The 17,838-nt window shown below is 47.8% G+C and overlaps 1 protein-coding gene across 1 annotated transcript in view; it reads left to right on the top strand.

Moving 5' to 3' along the window:
• The window catches only part of COPS7B (COP9 signalosome subunit 7B), a 208,553-nt gene that overhangs the window by 73,654 nt on the left and 117,061 nt on the right, over window positions 1-17,838 (top strand). Inside the window, exon 4 of the mRNA XM_069617550.1 lies at window positions 4,586-4,674. Within this exon, the coding sequence (XP_069473651.1) occupies window positions 4,586-4,674 (89 nt within the window). The remainder of the gene's footprint in view (window positions 1-4,585; window positions 4,675-17,838) is intronic.

The following is a 17,838-nucleotide window of genomic DNA, read 5'->3' as shown; positions in this document are numbered from 1 at the left end:
GGATCGGATAGCGGCTGCAGTCCCCCTGGCCACATGGGAGGAGGTAACCGCCGTGAAAACAGTGAGGACTGCATCGGATTCATCACACTACATATTCTGAATTACAAGTATGTAGCTCTATGATGGTTTCGAGATGTGCTCATGACTGTTTGCATCGTGAATGCTGTCTGGTAAGATTTTCATAGTAATGATACATCTTCCTGACCTGTGTGAACCCCAGAACGTTTTGCTTTTACTGGTGGATTATTTTTTCCTTATACCTCTGTCAGTGAGAACCTTGTCACACACTCACAGAATCTTTTACTCTTTTTATGGGTGTCATTTTTAAGACTCTCCATAGTGTCTTTTAAAAGTTATCCTCTTTGACAACTTTTTAGCAACAAGTGCCTATTGTTGCGGAGTTGCCTTAGGGACTCCCCTTTAACTTTCTCTGGCTACGTTTGTGAGAACTACAGTTCCCAACGGTTGAAAGGATGTTTGGATCCCTTTTACATTTTTTTTTATCCAGGATAGACTACTGTAACTCACTATTTGCAGGAATGAGCTCTAGAAATATTAAACTTAAGGTTGTTCAGAACAACGCCATCCGAGACTCCTTAAACATTCCAAAACATGAACACATTTCAACCATCAGTTGAAAAATCCACTAGCTCCCGGTTCAAGACAGAATTAATTTCAAAATTCTGACGCTCACTCACAAATGTATCTCCAACAAGGCACCACCTTACTTACCCCAGCAACCTCATTTGCAAAGGTCAATCCAATAGGCCAAGCTGATCCCAGTACACTAATCTTCTCATCGCCCCCAAATTCAAAAGACAGAAAGCAGGAGGAGTAAGCTTCCCTATCCTAGCCCCCAAACTGTGAAATGCCCTCCCCACTCATCTCAGAAATGACACCTCCTTCTGGTCCTTCAGAAAAAACTTTAAAACATTACTTTTCAGGACTTGGTATTCAAACACCTTATTCGACCCCTGCATACACCATGTATATAAATTGTGTATAACTGCTTTACTGTTCTGTGTGTAAACCTGCACTTTGTGTATCATAGTTATGAAGCCCTGCAACTAACCAACATGTAACCACCTTCTTAAGTATGTAACTGCGCCCTAGTTGCCTTTGGGCTTTGAGCGCAATATAAGTTAGCAAATAATAAAATAATTAGGTGAGACCAGCACCCCCCCAACCTTATGTGGAGTGCTGGGGGAGATACGAAGTAACCCCTTTCTCAATTTAAATGTAACATTTATGTTACAAGGACAAACTTACCTTTAATGGCTGCTGGCAATGAACTTTTTTTTCGGTACCCCTTTACTGTGTTGGCACAGCCCCGGTAAAGGCACCCATGGGTGCTCATTTTACAAAAATGGCCCCTCATTTTTCTTTCACCATTTTAGTGTTTCTTGTCCTTTTCTTGTTCCTTCCCCTGACATCCAGGGTGGGAAATTCCTATGTGTGATATTTAGTGTCTGTAGAAGGGAAGCGAGGGAAGAGTTCACAACTCCTTTGTCTTCCAGCCTGAGTGTGAGAATCAAGTTCAAACTGGCAGGATGGCTGTCCTGAAAGGATTGCCAACCCCCCCAATTTTGAATGTTGCAAGGCTGTTTGATTGTCTGGGTTCCTGCATAAAAGTCCAATCCTGGTAGTCGACCACTGGAACCAAAACCAAAGAGGATGATGGAAACATGGCTGAGACGATTGCCAGTGACCGGAGAGCGTTCCGTGTAACCGGAGCCTGCTGTTGCACTTGCTTCCAATCGACCTGTGGACTCTGAAAACGGCGGTCCCGAACAAGAGCTTGGTGAGAGCCACTGGACTCAAGAAGACCTGCATTTTGAGCCATTCCACGTCGTGCTGCGACCTCGCGGGGCTGCAATCCCCTGGGACCTCGAGCCATTGTGCAGTGCACAGTCTTAAGAATACTGATGCTGAAACTTTGTGGCCATCCTGCTGGACCTCCAGAGACGTGAATCGAGTGGGGAAAATTCCCCTCACCAGTGTGCTGGATGGACCTTGCAAACGACAAGAATGAGACCAGCAAAATTCTGGCTTATTCTGTGCTCCTGAAAAGGTCGCCAAATCCAAAGAGCTGCATCCAGCCGCAAAGAAACCCTGGTCTGAAGCCTTCTGTGTTGATCCCTGCAGAACAAGCCCATCCAGGGTCCTGTCTTCTGTCCTCCTGACAAGGAATGCAGTGCCTGGATATTTGGCTACAGGTCCTGAAGAAGTCCTGCTGCAAAATCTTCTTCTGTGCTGAGGTACTATGCTGGTTTGGGTATTTACTTACCTTAAGTTTCCTGTGTAGTTTTGGGGGTTTTACTGTGATTGGAAGGTCTCCTGTGCTGTTCACCCAGGACCACGGCTGAAATCTTGCTAGGGTGTCTTCTCTGAGGTCCCTGGAACCTCAACTAACTCTAAAGTAGAATACTTACTTGTTTGAACAGTCTTCCTCTGGAACTCTGAACTTTGCCTGCCCCTGACCCTATCTCACCCTGCCTGCAGCTGGCTCCTAGACCACTAGGATCCCTCTTCTGCCTCTGGGAGAACTTGTGTACTAGAATTGGGAAGGGCACGATAATTTAAGGGGTTTGCCTTGAAAAGTAAAACAAGTGTTGAAAGGTTTACTTGCTTGTAAATGAGTCAGTTGGTAACTTTAAACTCCGAGTGAATAATTACAAAAAGCTATTACTTACCTTGGCAATGTTTTACCATTCTGAAAAGTATATATAGGATTCACTTACCTTGAATAAGCTATGTGCCGCCTTAAAAACGTATTCTCACAGTCTTACTTTCCTTAGAAACTGTTTCGCCATTCTAACAGAAAGTAGGTAAAGGATGAACTTACTCACCTGTGAATTGGGTTCCCCTTTTCCCAAAAGTAATGCTGTTGGTTTCACTTGATTATTCCTGTTTGGATAATTGTATGAGTGTCCCCAATTGGGTCTTGCTTCCCTTGACTTGCAGTTAGCCTGTCGAGAATAAGTCTGCCTAGGTCATACTTAACTGTTTTATTTATTTATTTATTTATTTATTTATTTATGTATTTGTTGAGTGCACAGCAGACCGAGGACATTGTGGCGCTAGTTAGTGTTGCTTACACTTAGTTATACGTACAGTTCATGTTCATGTCCATGTTCAGTCAAGTTGCTGTTAGCTCCTGACAAAAGTAAATTTGTTTTACTTACTTTAAGTAGAACTGTTATCCTAAAATAAGTTATTGCTTCCATTAGTCTGAAAAACAACTGTAATTGAATATTCCACCCCAAGGTCTCACTCCTCTAGAATAACTGTTATCCTGAATCGGAGTTATAGGTATTTACTGTTCCTAGAATACGTGTTCCACTATTCTGAGTATATTGTCCAGTTGACTTACTATGTGATTTCTTGCTGAGCGTCACGGTTCAAGCGATAGTGTCTACTACCCTGGTATTACTGAAAGTAATCTAAAAGTAACTATTGGTTTTGACTTCCCTAGAACCGCTGTTGGGTGTTCCAAATTAGGTTATTTGCTTTGGTCTGTGTACCTTCAAGCATAGTGTTGTGTTTTTCTATATGTGTTTATATGATCTGTGATAGTACTTATTTCCCTAAGATTTATCTGGGCCTATTTGTATTTAAATAAACCATTTATTTTTACAATACATAGTGTTTGTGTTTCTTTGGACCATTTGTATTATAATGTCTTAGTACGGATTCTACAGCCCTCTCTGCCTCCTAAAATAAGCCTGGCTCTGTCTACGCTACCCTGAACTCGGGTAGTACAGCCTTATACTAACTGCCTCAGTTGAATGATTTTACTAAGCCCTTAAATGGACTTGAAAAACCGTCCTACCATGGCACACAAGGCAGAGCAAGGGGTTGAGAGAGAGAGAACCCAATTATTCCTCCTGCTATAACATTCTTTAGTTGTGCAGAGAATGAGGACTCCATTGCTTAATGGTTTCCTTAAGTGTACCATAGATAAGTACAGGGAAGAAGAGCTGCCCTTCTCCCTAAATCATTCTATATGAACCCACCATACCATATTCACATTAGTTGCTGAAGACACGTATTCCAGGCTTGCCCATTGTTTTGAAGAAGACGCTCTGAAGTTAACAAAATGCCTGGGTGTGATAGAATAGTGCTATGTGATAATGCCGCCTGAGAAAAAGTTTCGTGGTAGGCGACTATTTTTTCTGCGGCCCTAAACGCCTTCCCACACATATTCTTGGATGGGTTTAATTTACTATATATATATACCCCAGTCGTAGAATATTTGGGAAAGTGCTTGATTTTCTTGGGAGTGCCAATTATCACTGGATACCATGTAATACCACAAGCTTTCAATAATATCAATCCCTTCTAGATACATGCAAGTGAATTTGCTCTTCTTCCCAGCCCACCTCCCTGAACAGTTGATTACTGTTCTGCACCTCTCAGTTGTGCTCTGGGCCATGGCCTGGGCACCTAGCATGCTGCACCTAATGAAGAACTGGGCTATCTCGATCCCCTGATCTGGCAAGTTTTAGTGTTGGCCTGCAATGCACATACTAGCACCCTTTAGTTTCAAGGGCATGAATTTATACCTGCTTTATTTCCCATACAGCGATGAAAGGCAGCCTGCCGGAGCTGTCTGCAGCGCAGAAGAACAAGCTGAAACACTTGACGATTGTTAGCCTAGCCTCCAGGATGAAGGTATTGGATGGGAGCCTAGACCTAGGGCGCAGCATCTCTCTTCAATGCAAGTTGAAATCAATATTGCCTATTCTCTGTGTGAATGTGTGATGTTGTCTGAACATGCATTATCCCATTTTCCTTCTTAATTAGATTCCAAAAATGCAATTTTATTTTAGGTGTAGATCTTTGATGCATGATTTCAGAGGGGTGCACGGTTCTAGTTGTTGACTACGGAACATACAACCCTTTAGTTCTTATCTAACTTTCCCATCCAGAACAAACCGTTACAGTGAAGTACGTGGCCTCAGCTGTCTGTCCTTCAGATCTTTTACCCCCCAAGAAGTGCTTGATCCATGCTAACTGCTACTATTGACTGGTTTTTAACATGAGTGGACCTATACTTTTGACACATTTGTAGTTTTGTTGATGCAGCTCCTGTCTGCATCTGTGTCGGGCCGATATGATGTACAATCGTGATTGATCAACGACCAAAGTGTCAATGAAACACCCCACCACAATGTATTAATTGATTCTTTTGAAGGTCCTACCATAGAGGTGATGGATGTAAGCTCATAATTAGAACTGGCTTAAGTGTACTCTGCTGTGGGGGCCTTCAGCATATATTGCTATCCCCCAATTTCATAAGAGCTTACTGGTTCCAAGGTGTGTGGTCACTTTGCTAGTGTTAGAATGTTGATGACGAAGCTTGGGCTGCAGCATTCCCTCTTAAATGCTCCCCTGCCACTATACAGGGTAGTAAGAGGAAAGGGTGTAGAGAGTTTACTGAAGTAATCCTATCTACTCTGTTCAAATCCAAGGACAATCTAAACAAAGAATCCAATGGCTCAACCGTGACCTAGATTTAATAAAACCAAATATCTGAGTCGATCTTGCCTGAATTGGGGCTGTTTTTATTAATTAATTCTAGTAATGGAGACATGTACTGCGTAAATGATAATCTGACCCGATCCATACAACCTTTTGTGGCTAAGCCCAGTAAGAAAATAAAGAAGCGTGCCATAAAACATAATACTTGGTTTGATGAGGATTGCAACATAGCAAAACTTGACATATTGAATTTCTTAAACACCAGGCCGCATATGGAATGGAATTGGGGTGCCTGAGGGCAAAGTATAAATCCTTGATTAAGATCAAGAAAGAAAATGTCGGTCGAGAATGGGATAAAATGCAGGAAGCCTCTCAGTCTAGGGACATTTCCAAGTTTTGGAAACCAGTCCGTGGTAATTGTAAAGACGGCCGGCGGGGGGTGTCTGTACTTTTGCTCTCTATATGGTAGAGGAGAGGCACAGAGGACCCCCGCCAAGATTCTCTATTATTGGTAGTTGTGGTCGAGCAATCCAGGCCTACCTTCTTAGGAGGTGATGCGGGCTGGTTCTTAAGTACATTGTAGTCCCCAAGCACCCACAAATGAATGTCCACACACTGTATCGGTTACAACACAGTCTTTATATAATTAATATTCAAAGGTATATACAATATCACGATAACTCACTTTGTACTCTGAAAATCAGCAATGGTAAATATATACAGTTCTAAAGTGGTACCACTAACGTTATTAGATCTCATTAAAGTGCATATGGTTAGAATGACACACAGATCAGAATAAAGAGGAAACCAGCAGTAGAGAGAGGAAGCAAAGCAAGATGGTTGAGCAATTGGCAGAATACTGGCCCCGATACCTAGACACAGTTCTGTGTGGAGATCCCCCCCCCCCCCACCTGGGCAACCTGTAGAAGAAAGATACAAGCCCAGTCCATATATTGTTCACACTAGTCTTCCCAATAGTTCTGCAACCCCAAAATACCTTGTCGTTGTAGCGTTCCTCGTCGGGGAATCGACAGCCCTTCTTGAGTGCCCTCCCTTTAAGGCAGGAGTCACGGGTCGTCAAACGTCCGACGGAGAACAGGTCGAGCTACGACGTTGAAGTGGCCGCATCGTTCCTAGTGGTGCTCGTTGACGGGGAGGTGTAAACGTCCTGCCAGGAAGAGGCGTGCGGGGCACCTCGGTGTCGATAGTTCTGGACCGCAAAAGAGTTTGAAGAACTGTGGCCCAGCAAGGGCGTTGAGTCGTTGGCGTTTCTGTGGTCTTTGGGTGGCGGGAAACCCACCGGCTGATGCTCCGCGGCACGTCGACGGTCAGGCCTTCTCCAGCAGGATACAGCGGTGACGATGCGGACGAGAGCGTCCTTGGATCAATGAAGTTCTTAGGCAAACGGGAGCACGGCGGCTCCAGTTGGCGACGGCGGTCGTCGACAGTGGCGAACAACAGTCCGGGTGCTTCTCTTCGGAGTTCCGCAGCAGTCCCCATATTGGGTCGGCAGCCTGTCGAAGCTCTGTCTACCAGGGAGCTTTTGCAAAGATCTGCTGGTGCATGATGGTCACTCGTAGCTCGGGAAGAGGGCGCCTTACCAGGTCCTCTCTGGGTCAGTCCTTGGAGACACAGCACCTTTCAGATTGCGAAGGAGAGCAACAGCAATTCTTCTCCTCCAGCAGGGCTTCAAGGTCAAGCGTCAGTTTCACTCCAGTTACTCTTTGTAGTTTGGACTTTAGCTCTGAACACTTCTGAACACCTTTCCTAGCAGTGAGAGGTCCCCATATATACTGTTGATCTCCCATTCATTCCACTGGGTCACACTGAAGCATCCAATCACTACAGAGGGCATTCATGCAGGCAGGCAGGCAACCAATCAGGCACACAGTGCATTCAGGCAGTTCACTTCTCTCCAGACACTCGCATCAAGTTATGTGTATTGGGACAAGTACCAAGCCATTCAACACTTCATACTGCATTCATACCGGTTTCGGGCAGAGCTGTCTCAGTCATTGTGTCAACCACCAGATACTAGACACCCACAACATAGAATGCATATTCGTCCCACACTCCATTCACCCAGGTCACTCCCACAGGCGTACCCACAACATACGGTCGTTAGGAAGGCTCCAGCCAGTCTGGTCAGCACTTCCCCACACTACCATATATGGAACTTCCACCCAACAGCCATTCAGGGGGAAGGGACAGAGGTAGGGCTTCCCGGGACTTCGGGAAGATCAAGGTAACAGGCGATGGAAGGCAAGAGGCCATGGGGCCATTTTGTCTCCATCAGGAATCTACCGATTTCAATGACAGGGCCTGGGCATCCCAAAATGGAGGACGCTCAGGGTACCAGTCATTTCAGCACGGAGCTGCCACCAGCCCGTACCGTGCTCTGTGGGCAACCCACAGGTGCCCACAAACATACACTAGGGGCACAGGGTTGCACCCCTACCTATATGCCATAAGGGTATCCCATGGGTCTGTTCACCAACCCAAGAGAGAGCTGCACCGCCAGAGTCCCACACAAACACGACAGAACACGATAAAAAGCAGTAAAGGACATGGATACGGAGGCCCTGTCCCTGCGATGCATTTCCAGCATCACTGTCGCCCCTCCCCAGACTGAGGTTAGGGTGCCTAATCTCCCACGAGATAGACACCCTCATCCAGACGGTCAACATACCTTCTGGAAAGGCCATCTGCATTATCGTGACTCTTCCCTGGTCTGTGCTCTATGGTGAAGTCTAGCCCTTGCAGGCTAATGGACCACCTGAGCAGTTTTGGGGTTTCACCCTTCATCTGCATAAGCCACTTCAGGGGCTTATGATCGGTTGTTTGGACCTTGAAGGTAGACCCGGTAAGGTAGGGTCTAAAACACCTAAGGCTCCAAACTATACTAAAACATTCCTTTTCAACAGTAGCCCACCTAAGTTCCCTACCTTTAAGTTGTCTTCTGATGAATATGATAGGATGTTGTCTCCCTTTGTCATCTAACTGGGACAAGACCGCTCCAATTCCGGTGTTGCAGGCGTCAGTTTGAACGATAAAGGGCTTGCTGTAATCGGGCGCACACAACACCGTGGCCTTACACAGACTTGCTTTCAAGCCATCAAAGGCCCTCTCACAGTCTTCAGTCCAATTAACCTTCCTAGGGTGTTTGGGTGAAGTCAGAGCTGTCGGGGGTGCAGCTATGGTTCCATAGTCTGCCATGAAATTGCAAGAATACCCAGTGAGGCCCAAAAAGACTGTCGCCTGGGTTTGAGTAGTGAAAGTCTCCCAGTCCTGTACCTTATTGGGGAGAGGTTGGATTCAACCCCCTCCTACCTCATGACCAAGATACGTGACTTTCCCCTGTGCTATCTGGCACTTGGTGGCCTTGATAGTGAGGTTAGCCTTCTTTAAGGCCTGCAACACTTTATCCAGATGCGTCAAATGCTCTTCCCAGGTGGAACTATAGACAGCAATGTCGTCTAAGCCACACAAAAGGCTTCCAGCCCACTGAGCGCATGGTTGACCAATCTCTGGAAAGTGGTAGGGGCATTCTTCAACCCAAAAGGCATGACCCTAAACTGGTTGAGTCCCTCTGGTGTTGAGAACACTGTCTTTTCCTTGGCATGGTCCGTCAGAGCTATTTGCCAATAGCCTGAGGTAAGGTCAAAGGTGCTCACAAATTTGGCAGCACCTATGGTGTCCACGTGCCCATCAGCCCTGGGCAATGGGTGCACGTCAGTTTTGGTCACGGCATTGACTCCTCAGTAGTCCACACAGAACCTCCCATCCTTGGTACCGGCCTGGGAACTTGCCTTGGGGACAAGGACCACTGGACTGGACCAGGGACTGGTTGAGGGTTCAATAACACCCAGATCCATCATCTTGGCGACCTCAGCCTGGATGTGGTTCTTTACAGTATCTGACATACGGTGGCACCTGCTTTTGACAGGCACACTGTCGCCAGTGTCAATCTCGTGCCTACACCACGGTGTAAGGCCTGGTGTCAGTGAGAACAGAGAGGCGTACTGCCGGAGCAAAGTCCTGCAGGCCTTCCGCTGCTCAGATCGGGAGAGAGATGTACTCCCTCCATGGAGCCATCCTGAGGGTTGCTATGCAGCAAATCAGGAAGGGGGAACTCTCATCCTCTTCTTGCTCTGAAGCCAGCAAGAGACATGAGACTTCGGCTTGCCTGTGCAAAGGCTTGAGCCTATTAACATGGAATACCTGAGGGACTACCCCGAGGTTCCCATGTCAACCAGATAATTGACCTCGCCCATCTTGGAGATTATCCTGAAGGGTCCAGTCCACTTATCTGCCAAAGCCAGAGGCTTGGTAGGCTCCATCACGAGGACCTCCTGTCCCGGAGTCCAGTCCACTTGCGATGCTTTAAGGTTATGCCAGTACTTATTCAATTCCTGGCTGGCCTTAAGATTCGCCGTTGCCTGACCCATCATCTGTGTCATCCTCCGTCTGAGGCCTAACACATAGTCCCCCACTTGCTTGGTGGGACCTGGAGGGGTGGCCTCCCAACCTTCTCTGATTAAGGCAAGGGGCCCCTTCACGGTATGTCCAAAGAGTAACTCAAAGGGGCTGAAACCAACACCCTCTTGAGGTACCTCTCTGTAGGCAAACAGCAGGCATGGCAGGAGAAGATCCCACTTCTTCCTTAGGGGCTCTTCCAAAGCACCTAGCATGCCTTTGAGAGTTATATTAAATCTCTCAACCAGACCACTGGTCTGGGGGTGGTAAGAGGTGGAGAAGTTATAGGTTACCCCGCACTCTTTCCACATGGTTTTCATGTAACTCGACATGAAGTTGGATCCTCTATCAGAGGAATCCAACATGGGTGAAAATGCCCAGGAGAGCCCTGGCAACCACCTTGGCAGTTACAGTCCGAAGGGGTATAGCCTTGGGGTACCTGGTGGCATGATCTACCAAGACCAGGATGAACCGATGTCCACCTGACGTGGGAGGGTCAAGGGTACCGACAATGTTGATGCCCACCCTCTGAAACAGTGTGCCAACCACTGGCAATGGCTGTAGTGGGGCAATGACACTGCCTCCAATCTTGCCAGACAACTGACAAGTTGGGCAGGTCCTGCAGTGGGACTCCACTTCTACTCCCATCTGGGGCCAGTAGAAATGGGCAGAGAGCCTTTGCTTGGTCTTCCTGCTACCAAGATGACCAGCCAAGGGCACCTCATGCGCCAACTGCAGCAGAAAGGGCCTGTAAACCTGGGATACCACCAACCTCTTGAGGGCACCAGGTTCAGGCTTAGTGGGCTCACTAACAAGGAGCTCACCCTCCCAATAAATCCGGAATTTCCTAGGCACTTCTCCTTGTGCCTGGGACAGGGCCTGCTTCCTCAGACCCTCGAGAGAGTGGCACTCTCTCTGTCCCTTACAGAAGTCCGCCCGGGAGGGTCCCCCTTCAGCTTGAAGGTTGGGATGATCCTCCAGGTTGAGAGCTTCTCCAACAGGAAAGTCTTCTGGCTCTTCTTCCACAGGAGTTGACAGGATTCACAACTGGACCCAGCCCGTCCGGAGCATGGACCCCAATGGGTGCTGTCGGAACAGCTGGAAGAGCGGGAGATCCCTCCACAGAGGTAGCCTTCTTACTCTTCCGTTTCCTTCACGCCAAAATGTTTGCAGGCACGTTGTCCTGAACCAGGACCGGAAGCTTCGCTGTCTTGTCTCCAATCATAATGTTGACTAAGGCTACAGGCGATAATTTGGGAGGCCCACCAGCTAACCTGGTGGTTCTCAGAGGAGCACATATATAGTCCTCTGGCTTGAGCAGGGTCCTGTCCACCACTGTCATGCTGGCCCGAGTGTCTCTCAAACCAGTAGAAGGCTGGCCATTCAAGAGGACACGTCTCAAAAACCTACGAGTGTTTTGTGGGATAGTCGCCAGTACTTCTGCGTACTGGTCCCAGGCCCCAAGGGACACTAAGGAAATCTCTACGAGAGCGCGGAAGGTGATCCCAGTAGAGGAGGGGAGGAAAGTGGCCTCCACCTCAGGTACGGAGCAGGGATAGGTCAGGCTGACCGCCTGGACTCCAAGTGCCTTACCCTTACACTTGGGGTCACCCCTTCGGTGATCCAGAGCCCCACAATCCCAACAAGTGCCAGGCATGCGGGGTACAGTACTGGAACCACTGGGACCCTGCTTTGCAGCAGACGGACCACTACTCTTACTCCCACCCACAACAGACTTATCCCCACTAGGTTTTGGGTCTGCGGAGAGGAAGGTTTTGGTTTACCCGACTGTGATTGCTTTTGGGACTCCTCCGCTTTCAGAGAGGCCCCCTTTTCTTTGTCCTTGTCCTTCCCACTGGAGTCCTTGGGGGACACCCGGTGGGAGATCCACTTGTCAGCCAATCTAGCCAGCTTGAAGGGGTCCAAAATGTTCTGGTCAGCAACATACTGACGCAGATCTGGCGAACAGGCTTCCGAAAAATGCTCAAAAAAGAAGAGATGAGACAATTCAACAAACGTTTTCACTTTGTAACCATCAATCCACTCCATCATGTTCATGTGCGCAGCACTCACCCAGTCAATCCAAGCCACATTCTCTCTCTCGTTTCTTAAAATCCCTGAACCGTTTAAGGTATTGGGGAGGCGTTTTGCCAAACCTGGCGATTAAAGCAGACTTCATGCACTCATACGGACCCCTTTCTTCCACACTTAGTTTCAGAATACAGTCACATCCAGTCTGAGGCACTCTGCTCAACAAACACCCAGTCTCTTTTATCAACATCGTGAATTGCACAAGCCATTTCGAACGCTTCAATCCATTGGAGGATATCAGAACCCTCTGCATACACACCAACCAAATCTTTCATAAACTTGGTTGCTGGGGACCTGACACTCTGAACTGGTTTCGCTGAAGACTCCAGGGAAACTCACCGGCGGATGCTTCTCGGCGCGTTGACGGTCAGGCCTTCTCCAGCAGGATACAGCGGCGACGATGCGGACGAGAGCGTCCTTGAATCAATGAAGTTCTTAGGCAAACGGGAGCGCGGCGGTCGTCGACAGTGGCGGACAACAGTCCGGGTGCTTCTCTTTGGAGTTCTGCAGCAGTCCCCATATCTGGTCGGCAGCCTGTCGAAGGTCTGTCTACCAGGGAGCTTTGGCAAAGATCTGCTGGTGCACGATGGTCCCTCGTAGCTCGGGAAGAGGGCATCTTACCAGGTCCTCTCTGGGTCAGTCCTTGGAGACAGAGCAGCTTTCAGATTGTGAAGGAGAGCAACAGCAATTCTTCTCTTCCAGCAGGGCTTCAAGGTAAAGCATCAGTTTCACTCCAGTTACTCTTCGTAGTTTGGACTTCAACTCTGAACACCTTTCCTAGCAGTGAGAGGTCCCCAGATATACTGTTGATCTCCCATTCATTCCACTGGGTCACACTGAAGCATCCAATCGCTACAAAGGGCATTCATGCAGGCTGGCAACCAATCGGGCACACAGTGCATTCAGGCCATTCACTTCTCTCCAGACACTCACAACAAGTTGTGTATTGGGACCAGTACCGAGCCATTCAACACTTCATACTGCATTCATACCGGTTTCGGGCAGGGCTGTCTGTCATTGTGTCAACCAGCAGATACTAGACACCCACAACATAGAATGTGTATTCTTCCCCCACTCCAGTCACCCAGGTCCCACCCACAAGCGTACCCACAACATACGGTCGTTGGGAAGGCTCCAGCCAGTCTGGTCAGCACTTCCCCACACTACCATATATGGAACTTCCACCCAACAGCCATTCAGGGGGAAGGGACAGAGGTAGGGCTTCCCGGGACTTCGGGAAGATCAAGGTAACGGGCGATGGAAGGCAAGAGGCCATGGGGGCCATTTTGTCTCCATCAGGAATCTACCGTTTCCAATGACCGGGCCTGGGCATCCCAAAATGGTGGACGCTCAGGGCACCAGTCATTTCAACACGGAGCTGCCACCAGCCCGTACCCTGCTCTGTGGGCCACCCACAGGTGCCCAAAAACATACACTAGGGGCACAGGGTTGCACCCCTACCTATGGGTGCCATAAGGGTATCCCATGGGTCTGTTCACCAAATCAAGAGAGAGAGCTGCATCGCCAGGAGTCCCACACGAACTCCTGCTAGGAAAACACGACAAAACACGATAAAAAGCAGTAAAGGACAAGGATACGGAGGCCCTGTCCCTCCGATGCATTTCCAGCATCACAGTAATGAAGAAGGGAGTGGCAATGATGTAGCTGTTAATATATGCCCCAACACTGGGAGACATTTCCAGAACCTTAATGGAAATGAAGTGCGATCAGGCATCCAGGGTACTGCAATCCAGGACTGGAATAGAGTAACTCCCCCCAGTTCCGATCCAACTTGAACTTCGGAAGGTTCATAATGCTATTTGTTCCTAGAAGTGGGAAAAAGCCCCCGGGCCGGACCTCGTACTGATTGATCTAGCAAAGGACGAACCAATCATATGGGCACTGGTGTAATGGCACCTGTTTAACATAATCCTTACATTTAACAAAGTACCCCCATCCTGGCAAAAGGCGATAATAGTCCCAATTTATAAAAAAAGGATGGAGGCAGGATATGGGGGAATTTTAGGCCGATCTCCTTACTGGATGGAGTGGGGAAAATATTTGCCAGAGTTATTTATGAGCGCCTCCAGGAGTGGGTGATCCAGGAAAATTTGGTAGTCCTCCTTCAGGCAGGGTTTCGCTCTAAAATAAGTACTATGGATCAGGCATTCCATTTATACCTGGTTACACAGAAATATACGTCCCTGGGAAACATGAAGGTATATTCCGTGTTCATTGATCTCGGGACAACTTTTGATTCTCTGTCACGGGAGTTGCTGTGGTCAATTCGGATAAAGAGGCGGGTATCGGTGGACCTCTTATGAATCATAGTAGAACTCTACTTCAATAATGGTGCATCACTGCACTGGGGCCTAGGGGGTGAGCTAACTGAACCATTCGAGGTGACTAGGGGGGATGGAGGGTGAGGCTAGGATGTGTCCTCTCCCCCTATTCTTATTGTATATTGATGAAATAATACACCATGTGAGATTGAAATGCTTGGACCAACCGAAATCAGGCCAGGAAGCCGTGCCAATTCTGCTTTTCACAGATGATGCTGCCCTTTTATCTACATCTGCGAGGGGGATTGCAATCACTCTTGAAGCCTTTGTGGAGAAATGCTCAGAGTTGTACCTCAAGATTAATACAGGGACAACAAAAATCATACATTTTCTGCCAAAAATTCAAAACGTTTATGAAACTCAACCTGTACACCAGTGGTCCCCCCCCCCCCTACCACCCCCTTGAACAAGTGCGATGTTCTGCTGCTTACCTAGGGATACGTTTCAACGACCGACCAGGGTAGGTGGACAACGCAGATGCTCAAATCCAGTGTAATGCTGGAAAAATGCGGGGGAGTAATAAGGAGGTTTTTCTTTGCACATGGTCACGGTGCTATTTCCCCGGCCCTCACAATGTATGCCCCCCAGGCCAAATCTGCTTGCCTGTATGGGGTAGTGATCTGGGCCAATAGACCAGCTATAAATTGGGGCTGGCAGAAAGAGCTTTTTTGAAAACTCTACTCGAGTAATCAGCATGTCCGGGCAGCCCAGTTTACTTGGAGCTGAGCCTCAGGCAAATCCAGAGTGATGATGCCCTCAGACCGGTACTCTATTGGCTTAGACTATGGTCAGACCCTGAATTTACAACATTGCGCAGCACTGATACATATGCCGAATACTGAGGGTGGCAGATCTTTACCATGGTGGACGCATGTTAAAAAATCGCTGTTGGGAATGAACTTGCAGGACCTGTGGCACAACCCTCAAGGAATAACCCAGGGAGATGTGGATAAAGTCGAGAGAATTTCACAAGTGATAGCAGAGGTCAAATTGGTTAATGCTTGCAATGGGCTGGCAGTGGGAGTTGGATACCTGGCCGGTAAATTGGCCTTGGGGTTTGAAAAATACTTAAATCTGGGTACAGGTACAGGTTTTTCCAATGAAATCTGGCGTATCGCACTAAAAAGTGGTAGCCCACTGGCAATGACTTATGCTTGGTATGTGACTAGCCACGGAATGTATAAGTCACTGTCTGTTCTTCTGCCAGGGCTAGCACCTGGCCAGGTGCAGGTATCTAAAACCAATATGCAATGTACACGGCATATGCCGAACAAGTGATGCCCTCCTGCTTTTCATGTCTAGCAATGATATCAATGTAGTGTTCTTTGTAGCAAGTTACATCCATCAAGCATGTTGTACAAGAGCAAGAATGTTAATAGAGGATTCAATATATTCGATCCTAGATTTCTATTTGTGCAACCTTATATGCACTTTATTACAGTTTTTGCACCCCTGAGATACTGCTAATGTATTAAGGATGCACATTTTCTTGCAACCATTTGTACATTTTTTCTTTCTCTTTTTTTGGGGGGGGGTTTACAACAAGATAAAACAGTCCCCAAACCCCTCCCACCCCAGCCTGCCAGAGGAATTCCCTTTAAATCTGGCCCATGCATCACAATTTGCTTAAAAAAATGTCCATAATCCTTATACTGTGAGGAGACCATTGTCTCGTATAGTCCTTCTGAAGATAAGTAAACACACCATCCCAATCCTGTTTGGCTTGCTCTCCCTGAAGTACGTACGAGGCCCATTCCATCGATAAAAGGTTCTATATCTTCCAAAGCCATTCTTGATCTGTAGGTTTTTGTGCTTTTTTCCACTTTTGGGCCACCACTAACCAAGCTGCTATAAGCAGGACCATAAAACTGTTTTTCTGTCTTTTTGTATGTGTATTGCTTAATGGGTCCCAAAGACCACATAACCACACCTCCATTTCTAGGGAACTCATATCCTGAAACATCCCTTCTAAATGCGCCTTGACCTCCCCCCAAAACGGTTGCAGCATTGGGCATTCCAACCATGTATGCCTCCAGTCCCCCTTGACCTTACAACCCCTCCAACCAAAGACTAGAAGTTGTCGGATACATCGTATTCAGCCGTTCTGGGGTATAGTGCCATTGGTACATCCCCTTAAACCCTATGTCCCTTATTTGGATAGAATAAGTTCGTTTTTTGGTATGTTTCCCCACAGATGCTCCCATTGTCCACTTTACATGTCTTTGCCTAATGTAATGTCCCATCTTTTTATACATTTCCATAGAACCTGGGTTGTGCTATTGTTAAATCTATATAGTGTCGATATTAGTTTTCTCGAACTTGTATGTGTCGTAATATGTTTCAAAGGGCGTCTGTTGTCGCAGGACAGGCGTTTTAATGCCTGGACTTGACAATGTTTCAGTTTAATATACCACATTCGAAGGGATTGTGTCCTCTGACGTATTCCTCATCTTAGATATATCCTTCCAGCTCTGCTGGCCTCGGAAAATTTTTTCTCCAGAGGGCGCTGCGCGTCGACGTCCCTCGAGTCGATGACCTTCGACAGCCGCCGTATCGACGCTCGACGTCATCCTGCCTATAAAGGCCGTGCGCAGCGTCCGTTGCTCATTTCCGTTTTTCCGCGCTACTCGGTGCCTCGGAATACCGTTGCTCAGTTCTTAGTCTATTTACCTCGAGTTATTCGATACCGTACTCGATGGCTTCCTCGTCGGAACCGACAACTCCTCGATCCGGCTTCAAAAAATGTCGAGATTGTGGGAAAAAGATGTCGTTGACCGATTCTCACAGAAATTGTCTGTGGTGCTTGGGAGCCGAACACCATTGTTCGGAGTGCGAGGACTGTATGTCCATGACAGCTAAGGCCCTGAAGGAGCGTAGGGGGAAGCTGGAGAAAGGTAAGACTTTTAAAGCTTCTTCTTCGTCGACGAAGTCGAGACATTCGTCTCCTCGTCACCATTCACGCTCCAGGTCTCGGAGTGGGTCTCATCACTCCTCGAGATCGAAACACTCGAAGAGGAGACGTCGAAGATCCCCTTCTCCGTCTTCCTCTTCCTCTGTTTCGCCAAAAAGAATCCCTTGCCCCACGAAACATAGTTCCCGGGCTGAATGGGAGGAATTCAGAAAAAATATGATGAGCGTCTTCGAGAAAGCGGCCTCGACCCCCTCGAAGACTGCCGAGAGCGATGCTCTGGTCGAAAGACCCGAAGGTCAAAAACGCCGCGAGTCGCAGTACCCGGCGAAAGAAACCTCTCGAGCGCGTCTCGAACCCTCGAGTAGGACTATGACCTCCAAACCTTCCTCGAAGGTTCCGTCGACGAAGGTTCCGTCGACGTCGAGGTCGATGTCTTCGACGCCGTTGTCGAAGGGACCTTCGACACACGGGTCTGTCGACTCGACGCCGGCCTCGACACCGGCGTCGACGCCGAGAAAAGTCACGGTGACCACA

The sequence above is a fragment of the Ambystoma mexicanum genome, chromosome 10 (genome assembly GCF_040938575.1).
Source record: "Ambystoma mexicanum isolate Mex_15411 chromosome 10, UKY_AmexF1_1, whole genome shotgun sequence".
NCBI lineage: Eukaryota > Metazoa > Chordata > Amphibia > Caudata > Ambystomatidae > Ambystoma > Ambystoma mexicanum.
Note: the sequence above shows the minus strand (reverse complement) of the source record. Positions and strands in the feature narration are given on the sequence as shown.